This window comes from Cetorhinus maximus, unplaced genomic scaffold, assembly GCF_964194155.1.
Source record: "Cetorhinus maximus unplaced genomic scaffold, sCetMax3.hap1.1 HAP1_SCAFFOLD_2346, whole genome shotgun sequence".
NCBI classification, from domain to species: Eukaryota; Metazoa; Chordata; class Chondrichthyes; order Lamniformes; family Cetorhinidae; genus Cetorhinus; species Cetorhinus maximus.
The window spans coordinates 37,703-48,914 of record NW_027598285.1 but is presented as its reverse complement, the minus strand read 5'-3'; the positions used below and the strand labels follow the sequence as shown (position 1 = coordinate 48,914).

General features: G+C 47.6%; 1 protein-coding gene across 1 annotated transcript; it reads left to right on the top strand.

Annotated features, from left to right (window-relative positions):
• The first annotated feature begins 1,135 nt into the window (after positions 1-1,135).
• Positions 1,136-7,089, top strand: naa38 (N-alpha-acetyltransferase 38, NatC auxiliary subunit). The gene is made up of 2 exons (XM_078537430.1): positions 1,136-1,320; positions 6,531-7,089. Exons 1-2 carry the CDS (start codon positions 1,143-1,145, stop codon positions 6,641-6,643), a joined length of 291 nt encoding a protein of 96 aa, XP_078393556.1. The 5' UTR covers positions 1,136-1,142; the 3' UTR covers positions 6,644-7,089.
• Positions 7,090-11,212: the final 4,123 nt, after the last annotated feature.

Sequence of the window (11,212 nt, the reverse complement as noted above, 5' to 3'; positions counted from 1 at the left end):
GGGATGAGGGGGGTTTGTGGTGAGTCACCGTGGGTGGGGGGTGGGAGGGGAACCACTGGCGAAGGGGAAGTCACAGAGGTAAGGGGTGGTAAATGAGAGAGGGGGGAAAGAGTTCTGAGGGGCTGTCATTGGGGTAAGTGGTGGGGGGGCTCACAGGAAGGTGGGATGGGTGAAGGATGGGGGGTGATTTGGTTCCGGCATGAGGGTTGGCATCATGGTGAGAGGGGCAGGGAGGTTGATGGGAGAGGCAGCTCCGAGGAGGGCACCACAGGGGCATCGGGGAAGGACGGCGAGCAGGGGGAGGCACCAGGGTGAGGGGGTTGGGGTGATGAGGTGTCACGCCAGGAATGAGGAGAGGCGGGGGATTGGACAGGGGTGCAGGAGGGGGGAACAGGAGGTTGTAGGGGGGTTGCAGCAGGTGGATAGTGGGGGCTGAGATGGGATGTGTGGGGGATGGGATGACTCTGGCACACTGAGACACCAGGGAGTTTGTTCCCTAATCTCTCCTTCACTGTGAGGAGAGGGTGGGGTGGAAATATAGCTTTATATTTCAGATTTTATTATTAGAATTTGAATTGCACCCACTACCATAGTGGAATTTGAACCCATGTCCCCAGAGCATGAGCCTGGGCCTCAGGGTTACTAGTTCAGTGATATTACCACTCACCGTCATCTGGCCCTAAGCACGCGTGAGTGTGTGTGCATGTGTGGGAGTTTATGCATTCGAGTGTGAGTGCGCACACACGAGTGTGTGTGTTTACCATGCGTGTGGTAGGCAGCAATTTGTGTCAATCTGACAGTCTTGGAGAATCATACTGCACACGGAGATATTCAGCCCATCATTGTTTATCCCTCGACCGCAGTTTTGAAACAGAGGAACCTGCTCCCTTACCACTTTCTGGGATCTTGCTCTGCACCTATTGGCCTCCATATTACCACGGGGATAATACATCCATTGGCATTGTAGCACTTTAGGACGACTTGTGCGGAGAAAGGCGAGGTCTCCTCAGCTCCAGGTTGTTCAGTTATTGGGTTGGGAGTCTGTGAAAACTAGTTACTGTAACGTTCATTATCCAGCAGCCTCTCAGCAACCCAGAGCTTGTCAATCACTTTTTCTGTATGTCTCTTCAAACGTGCAGGCAATGGGTGAAAGTGGTGTGTTGTCACACTCGAATTCCCGACAGATGTTGCAGAGCTTGCTGAATAAAAGCATGCGAATCCGAATGACAGATGGCAGGACACTGATTGGCCTTTTCCTGTGCACCGACCGAGACTGCAATGTCATTTTAGGCTCAGCACAGGAGTACTTGAAACCAACAGGTAAGCAAGAGCCTGCAAGGGGGAGTCCAGTGTCTGTGTGTAAATAACAGGAACCTGTGAGGGGGAGTCCAGTGTCAGTGTGTAAATAACAGGAACCTGTGAGGGGGAGTCCAGTGTCAGTGTGTAAATGACAGGAACCTGTGAGGTGGAGTCCAGTGTCAGTGTGTAAATGACAGGAACCTGTGAGGGGGAGTCCAGTGTATGTGTGTAAATGACAGGAACCTGTGAGGTGGAGTCCAGTGTCAGTGTGTAAATAACAGGAACCTGTGAGGGGGAGTCCAGTGTCAGTGTGTAAATAACAGGAACCTGTGAGGGGGAGTTCAGTGTCAGTGTGTAAATAACAGGAACCTGTGAGGGGGAGTCCAGTGTCAGTGTGTAAATAACAGAAACCTGGGAGGGGGAGTCCAGTTTCTTTGTGTAAATAACAGGAACCTGTGAGGGGGGAGTCCAGTACAAAAACAAAAATACCTGGAAAAACTCAGCAGGTCTGGCAGCATCTGCGGAGAGGAACACAGTTAACGTTTCGAGTCCGAATGACACTTCAACAGAACTAAGGAAAAGTAGAAAAGAGGTGAAATATAAGCTGGTTTAAGGTGGGGGGGTGGGACAAGTAGAGCTGGATAGAGGGCCAGTGATAGGTGGAGATAACCAAAAGATGTCATAGACAGAAGGACAAAGAGGTGTTGATATTGTCTAAGGAATGTGATAATAAAGGTATAGATAGAAAGGGGACGGGAAATACAGGACTGAAGGTGTTGTATCTGAATGCACGCAGTATACGAAATAAGGTAAATGAGCTTGTGGCGCAGATTGAAATTGGCAGGTATGATGTGGTGGGCATTACGGAGACATGGCTGCAAGGGGATCAGGACTGGGAGCTAAATATCCAAGGATATACATCCTATTGAAAAGATAGGCAGGTTGGCAGAGGGGGTGGGGTTGCCTAGTTAGTAAGAAATTAAATTAAATTGATAGCAAGAAATGACGTAGGGTCAGATGATGTAGAATCTGTGTGGGTAGAGTTGAGGAACCGCAAAGGTGAAAAAACCATAATGGGAGTTATGTACAGGCCTCCGAACAGTAGTCAGGATGTGGGGCACAAGATACACCAGGAGATAGAAAAGGCGTGTCAGAAAGGCAAAGTTACAGTGATCATGGGGGATTTCAATATGCAGGTAGTCTGGGAAAATCAGGCTGGTAGTGGATCCCAAGAAAATGAATTTTTAAAATGTCTACGAGATGGCTTTTTGGAGCAGCTTGTGGTGGAGCTCACTAGGGATCAGGCAATTCTAGACTTATTGATGTGTAATGAGGCAGATTTGATAAGGGAGCTTAAGGTGAAGGAACCCTTAGGAGGAAGTGACCATAATATGATAGAATTTACCCTGCAATTTGAGAGGAAAAAGCTGGAATCAGATGTAACGGTATTACAGTTGAATAAAAGCAACTACAGAGGCATGAGGGAGGAGCTGGCCAGAATTGACTGGGAGATAAGCCTAGCGGGAAAGACAGTGGAACAGCAATGGCAGGAGTTTCTGGGAGTAATTTGGGAGACACAGTAAAAATTCATCCCGAGGAAGAAGAAGCATACTAAAGGGAGGATGAGGCAACCATGGCTAACAAAGGAAGTCAGGGACAGCATAAAAGCTAAAGAGAAAGCATACAATGCGGCGAAGAGCAGTGGGAAACCAGGGGATTGGGAAGCCTACAAAGACCAACAGAGGACGACTAAAAAAGAAATAAGGAGGGAGAAGATTAAATATGGGGTTAAACTAGCCAGTAATATAAAAGAAAATTGCAAGAGTTTTTTTAGATATATAAAGGGTAAGAGAGAGGCAAAAGTGGACATTGGGCCGCTGGAAAATGACGCTGGAGAAGTAGTATGGGGAACAACGAAATGGCGGAGGAACTGAATAGGTACTTTGCATCAGTCTTCACGGTGGAAGACACAAGTAACATCCCCAAAGTTCAAGAGAGTCGGGGGGCAGAGGTGAGTATGGTGGCCATTACCAAGGAGAAGGTGCTAGGAAAACTGAAAGGTCTGAAGGTGGATAAATCACCTGGGCCAGATGGATTACACCCCAGAGTTCTGAAGAAGATAGCTGAAGAGATAGTGGAGGCGTTAGTGGTGATCTTTCAGGAATCACTGGAGTCAGGCAGGGTCCCAGAGGACTGGAAAATCGCTAATGTAACCCCCCTGTTTAAGAAGGGAGTGAGGCAAAAGACGGGAAATTACAGGCCGATTAGCCTGACTTCAGTCGTTGGTAAGATTTTAGAATCCATTATTAAGGATGAGATTTCAGAATACTTGGAAGTGCATGGTAAAATAGGGCAAAGTCAGCATGGTTTCATCAAGGGGAGGTTATGCCTGACAAATCTGTTAGAATTCTTTGAGGAGGTAACGAGTAGGTTAGACAAAGGAGAGCCAATGGATGTTATCTACTTGGACTTCCAGAAGGCCTTTGACAAGGTGCCGCACAGGAGGCTGCTCAGTAAGATAAGAGCCCATGGTGTTAGAGGCAAGGTACTAGCATGGATAGAAGGTTGGCTGTCTGGCAGGAGGCAGAGAGTGGGGATAAGGGGGTCCTTCTCAGGATGGCGGCCGGTGACTTGTGGAGTTCCACAGGGGTCAGTGTTGGGACCACAACTTTTCACTTTATACATTAATGATCTAGATGAAGGAACTGAGGGCATCCTGGCTAAGTTTGCAGATGATACAAAGATAGGTGGAGGGACAGGTAGTATTGAGGAGGCAGGGAGGCTGCAGAAGGATTTGGACAGGTTAGGAGAATGGGCAAAGAAGTGGCAGATGGAATACAACGTGGGGAAGTGTGAGGTCATGCACTTTGGTAAGAAGAATAGAGGCATAGACTATTTTCTAAATTGGGAGAGAATTCAGGAATCTGGAGTGTAAAGGGACTTGGGAGTCTTAGTCCAGGATTCTCCTAAGGTTAACTTGCAGGTTGAGTCGGTAGTTAGGAAGGCAAATGCAATGTTGGCATTTATTTTGAGAGGACTAGAATATAAAAGCAGGGATGTGCTGCCAAGGCTTTATAAGGCTCTGGTCAGACCACATTTAGAATATTGTGAGCAGTTTTGAGCCCCGTATCTCAGGAAGGATGTGCTGGCCCTGGAGAGGGTCCAGAGGAGGTTCACGAGAATGATCCCAGGAATGAAAGGCTTAACATATGAGGAACGTTTGAGGACTCTGGGTATATACTCGATGGAGTTTAGAAGGATGAGGGGGGATCTGATTGAAACTTACAGAATTCTGAAAGGCCTGGATAGAGTGGACGTGGGGAAGATGTTTCCATTAGTAGGAGAGACTAGGACCCAAGGGCACAGCCTCAGAGTAAAGGGAAGACCTTTTAGAACAGAGATGAGGAGATACTTCTTTAGCCAGAGAGTGGTGAATCTATGGAATTCATTGCCACAGAAGGCTGTGGAGGCCAGGTCATTGAGTGTATTTAAAACTGAGATAGATAGGTTCTTGATTGGTATGGGGATCAAAGGTTACGGGGAGAAGGCGGGAGAATGGGGTTGAAAAACTTATCAGCCATGATTGAATGGCGGAGCAGACTCGATGGGCCGAATGGCCTAATTTCTGCTCCTATGTCGTATGGTCTTATGGTCTTATAGCCCTAGTGGGGATGGGGTGGGGGGAAGGGATCGAAATAGGCTAAAAGGCAAAGATAAAACAATGGATGGAAATACATTTTAAAATAATGGAAATAGGTGGGAAAAGAAAAATCTATATAAATTATTGGAAAAAAGGGGGATTGGAAAGGGAGTGGGGATGGAGGAGAGAGTTCATGATCTAAAATTGTTGAACTCAATATTCAGCCCGGAAGACTGTAAAATGCCTAGTCGGAAGATGAGGTGCTGTTCCTCCAGTTTGCGATGAGCTTCACTGGAACATTGCAGCAGGCCAAGGACGGACATGTGGGCATGAGAGCAGGGTGATGTGTTGAAATGGCAAGCGACAGGGAGGTCTGTGTCATGCTTGCGGACAGACCGAAGGTGTTCCACAAAGCAGTCACCCAGTCTGCATTTGGTCTCTCCAATGTAGAGGAAACCGCATTGGGAGCAGCGAATGCAGTAGACTAAATTGAGGGAAGTGCAAGTGAAAAGCTGCTTCACTTGAAAGGGCCCTTGGACGGCGAGGAGAGGGGATGTAAAGGGGCAGGTGTTGTACCTTCTGCAGTTGCATGGGAAGGTGGCGTGGGAGGGGGTTGAGGTGTAGTGGGAGATGGAGGGGTGGACCAGGGTGTCCCGGAGGGAACGATGACCTGTGAGGGAGAGTCCAGTGTCTGTGTGTAAATAACAGGAACCTGTGTTGTGTGGGGTGTTTCAGTGTCTATGGTTTGCGATTGATGAGTGGAAAGCCCACCCTATCCTTTCTGTCAGTTTGAGGTGGTCAGTGAATTTTCTCATATATGCTGCCCTCTCTGCTGGTGGAATCATAGAGTCATTACAGCACTGAAGGTGGTCACTTGGCCCTTCGAACCCATGCTGGCCCTTTGTAGAACATTTCAGTCCCTCCCTTTTCCCTGGCAAGATTATTTCTCTCAAGTGTCCATTAATTTCCTTTTGAAATCCTTCACCGCCTCTGCTTCCACCAACCTCACAGGCAGTGAGATCCAGGTTGCTCCGTAAAACAAGTTCTTCCTCATATCCCCCTCACATCTGTCTCGTGTCCAAAGCCTTAAATCTGTTACCCCCTGAGTCCTTGCACCATCAGCCAATGGGAACAGCTTTCCTTTGTCTACCTTATCTAACCCTGTCATCATCTCGTACACCTCGATCAAATCTCCCCTCAACCTCCTTTGCTCCAAGGAGAACAACCCCAGCTTCCCCAACCTAACCTTGGAGCTAAAATCCCTCATCCCTGGATCCATTCTGGTAAATCTCCTCCACGCCCTCTAAAGGAGCCTCACTTCCTCCCTAAAGTGTGGTGACCAGAACTGGACACAATACTCTAGTTGGGGCCCAACCAGTGACTAATAAAGGTTGTTTGAGAATGGTCATCAGCTCATGGTTCATTCCCATGCTGCATTTACCAGTTGAGTGTGTTTCCCGTGTACCTGGCAGCCAGAGCTGAACACACGCCTTGAGTGTGACTGGGATTTCCTCCTTGTTTGTATCCTGGTGTTTCTAAAGATGGTGAGGGAAAGAGGTGTGAGGTTTATTTTTAATTTGTCTCGTTGCAGATTCCTTGGCACAGGGTGAACCACGAGTGCTGGGTCTGGCCATGATCCCCGGACACCACATCGTTTCCATCGAGGTGGAAATGGACAGCATGTCGAGCCCGCAGTACATGTGAGACAGAGGTTGTAGATGTGAGAGAGGTTGCTGATTGAAAGCACTGGGCCTGAGCTGCCCACCCGGCCTTACGCACAGTCACCTTGTGTTGAAACATTAGGTCCTAGCCTCCCCCACCTCCAGTGCTTCCACATAGCACCTTATCGTTTTACATTCATCACGGTGGACTGTTTTTTTTGTGTTTGTGATGTTAATCGACATGGTGGAGCAGGCTGGGCACTGCCGTCTGAGCTAGGTGGTAGGCTGTTTCATGTGGCCCTCATCCACATGGCATATTAGGCCTCCCACCCACATGGCATATTAGGCCTCCCACAATGCTTTATCCGCTCCCCCAAAAAGGTCAAGATAGCACATGAGACACACAGACACAAAAGCGCGCGCACACACACACACACACAAAAACACACACACAAAAATACACACACACAAAAACACACACACACACACAAAAGCGCGCACACACACACACAAAAGCACGCACACACACACACACAAAAAAGCGCGCGCACACACAAAAACACACACACACACAAAAGCGCGCGCACACACACACAAAAGCGCGCACACACACACAAAAACACACACACACACACAAATCCTCTGCTTACAAATTGGCTGGCTGTTGATGCAAGGTTGCTGGATATTAGCTAGCCTATAAACCCAACAGCTCAGCAGTTAGCTAATGCTAACAGGGGGTTGAATGACCATTGCCTGGAGACTTTGCTTTTCTAATGCATCTTTTAATTCTTTGAAGCAGAGACTCTGGAATTATTTGCCAGTTTGTTTCTCACCTACAACCATCAATAGTTCATGGGTGGGGTGTGTGTGTGTGTGAGTCATCTCTCTTGCTGAGGAACAAAATGGCCATTCTTCACCTGTCAGCCTAGGTGGTGAATATTGGTAGGCTGTTCAGCCACTGCGGCATCACAGCCAAGTCTAATCTTCCTTCCATGCCCAGTTTAGTTGCATTCCAGTGCCTGGATGGTGAGCACCTTGGCTGACTGCCCCATACCGCCCCAGCTCTCTCCAGCGTTGCGGCTGTGTGTAACTCTGCTGTGAAAGCCTGCATCAAACCGCTCATCCACACTCACTGGGTTGAGTGAACTAAGGAGCTCATAAATGCCTGTGGATCTGTAGGCCACCTTCATTCCCCTTACTTACGCTTTGGACAAGAGTCAGCACCTTTGGGAGAGGAAAAGGGTAAGAAGGTGGAGGCACTGTCAGATTCTTATTTATTTATTCTTATTCTTCTCCTTACTCAATGAAACCATTGAAAGTGTGAACTTAAGAGTTGGACTGGTGCATGGGTGTGACAGGGCATCTGTTTTGGGCACCTACTCATGCCCCAGAGTAGAAAGTGGTGACTCGCTCTGCGATTGTGATCCTGTCTGTGTTGTGGCCAAGGCTCGGCGCTGGTGGGCCAACGATTCTGCCAGCGTTGGACCAGTTGTGCTAGATTTGGTGCAGAGCAATGAGCAGGCCTACGGGAGGCTGGCATGCTCCCCGAGTCCCAGAGCTATAGGAGCAAACTGCGAGGCAACCCCTAGCTGGAGTGCCACAATCTCACCTCTATGTCGAATGTGTGTCTGAGCAGATGATACAGTTGCCAGGGATCCAGTTAGCAGTGTAGAACATGGCAGGGAGGGATCTAACTTTGATGTAAAAGATGTCAGGTGTTTCTTTGCTTCTTCTGGGTCATGTCAACTCCAGCCATTGGCCCCAACACCTTGTCCGAGTGGCCATTCTTTGTGCGTGTGCTCTCGTCCATCTGGACATCCAATCTGGCCCACGGCACCTATCCTTTCCAAAAGGGCTATGGAGCAGGAATGCCACCTGAACCTCTTCATCTCCTCGTCGCTCCCTTTGACCAATTGTGGTTCCTGGCTCTCAGGAGAGAGCAGCACTGTCCTCTGGTGCAACTCACCAGGTGCTTTTTGTCAGCTGGGGCTCAGTGTGTAGCACTATCCTACCTCTCAATCAGAAGGCCATGGCTTCAAGCCTCACTCCAGGGACATGAGCTCATAACCCAGGTCGACACTCCCAGTGCATTATTGAGGGAGCGCTGCACTGTCGGAGGTGCTGTTTTTCTAACGAGGCCTGTGTACTTTGAGATCCCATGGTCACTATTTCGAAGAAGAACAGGGGAGAGTTTGCCCCTGTGTCCTGGAGCCAATATTGATCCCTCAACCAACATCAGTAAGAAAACATTATCTGGTCATTTACCTCATTGCTGTTGGTGGGATCTTGCTGTGTGCAAAGTGGCTGCTGCCAAAAAATCCAAGTTGCAAATACCCGTTTAAAGTTTGCTGTTTCCTCGTTGTATTTGCAAAGAATTTTCCCCTTTGAAGTCTTGATTGTTTTGCTGCTGTTTTCCAATGGATATTCCTCCCTCCTCCTCAACCCTAGCTTCCATTCTAACCCCCTCACTCCACACCTGCTAGACTCAACTGCTGGACACCCAAACTGCTTGACCAGCTAAGAGCGATCAGCTCTGCCCAAACCCAACTTTCACACCCGGAACCCCGTGGGAAAGCCCCCCATCCTCCTTGAAAGACTTTGCAGGGAACTTCGGTCAAACCAGGGTACGTTTCTTATATGCTGGTGATGTCCCCATGAGGTCGCTGTAGTCACTTGGTGAATGCAAGGTGTCGACGTGTTGAGGAGGGTGAGATTCCGGAAGGGCAAGATACACCATGCCACCTAGTGAGCGGAACTTGCAACTGCACAGTGACTGTTGACATAGAAATGTTAAACGATGAAATATCCAAAAATGCTGGAAAACACAAGGCAAGTCAGGCAGTCTTTGCAGAGAGAGAGAGCGAATAATACGGTAGTTAATGTTTCAGATTGATTTCTGGTGAAAGGTCATTGACCTGAAACGTTAACCCTGTTTTTTCTTTCTCTCGCCCGACCTGTCCCTCACTCCCCCCTCCCAGCGCCGCCCTCCCTCCCCCTCCCAGTGCCGCCCTCCCTCCCCCTCCCTCATTCCCCCACAGATGCTGTCTCATGTGCTGCGTATTTCCGGCATTTTCTGTTTTCGTTTCCGATTTCCAGCACCCACAATATTTTTCTTTTCTTAGATTGAATGGGCACTGCTAAACGTATCTAATTACACTGTGAGGTGTGACTAAAACTGCTCACCACAGGATGTAAGTTTTGAGGGCAGAGATTTTAATATTCATAAACAGCAAAAAAGGAAATATGTATTTTGTAATAATTGTCATTTTTATTGAAATAATTTGCATTTAGCAAAAATATTTAAATAGTTGGTTATTTTTGTCCATATAAAAATGTGCAATAAAATGTATAATGCTGAATTTAAAACAAAAAAAAATCCAAGTTGTTGGGGTTTGAGTTGCTCTCTGTTTTTCTGTGTGACTTTGTCCATTTTTGGTGGGCAGTTTGATCAGGTGGTGCATCACAGCCAAGTCCTCATCTGGCAACTGGCCATGGGGCAGTATCACTGGATGCTGGTTTGAGTTAGGAACTCTAACTGATGTTAATCCACCACCCCACCCCAACCCATCCACTTTGAAACCTTTAAGATCCTGAAGGGTCTTGACAGGGTGGATGTGGACGGGTGTTTCCTTTTGTGGGAGAACCTAGACCCAGAGATCACAGTTTAAAAATAAGGGGTCACCCATTTAAGACAGAGATGAGGAGAAATATTTTTCTCTGAGGGTTGTGAGACTTTGGAACTCTCTCCCTCAAAAGGCAGTGGAAGCAGAGTCTTTGAATATTTTTAAGGCAGAGCTAAATAGATTTTTGATTAACAAGGGGGTGAAAGGTTATCGGGGGTAGGCAGGAATGTGGGGTTGAGGCTACATTCAAATCAGCCAAGATCTTACTGAGTGGCAGAGCAGGCTCGAGGGGCTGAGTGGCCTACTCCTGCTCCTAATTCATATGTTCACCCACCCCAGCTTCCTGCCCCCTCATTCCCTGTTCAAGGGGCAGTGGAGGCTGAAGTTAAAACCATCAGGAAAGGCTGAACAGGCCTGGGCTCTTTTCTCCAGACTGAAAGGCGACCTAATAGAGGTCTTTAAGAATTATGAAGTGCTTTGATAGGGTAGATGTAGAGAGGATGTTTCCATTTCTGGGGTGAGTCCAAAACTAGGGCTCATCAATACAAGACAGTCACTAATAAATCTAATGGGGAATTCAGGAGAAACTTCTTTACCCAGAGAGTGGAGAGAATGTGGAACTCGCTCCCACAGGGAGTGGTTGAGGCGAATAGATATATTTAAGTGGTGTGGATCAGTTGGGCCTGTTTCTGTACATACAAGATAATCTTGCAATAAAAGCCTAATTGCTACAGACAATCCATAACGCACTTATATAGATATGTTTAAACACAGTTTACTTAAAATACAGACAAGCTCTAAATTAGGAACCTTTGTATACTGTAAGTTGAAAAGCAAATATTTCTTCATTGTTATACTAGTTCATTAGAAGGCAATATATAGAGTACCCAATACCATCATTGCAGTTACACACCTGACTGGAGCATCTAACCCTTTGGAGGAGTGAAAACCGGGGCAAGGGGTCAATAAACTTTCTTTCTCAACTCGTC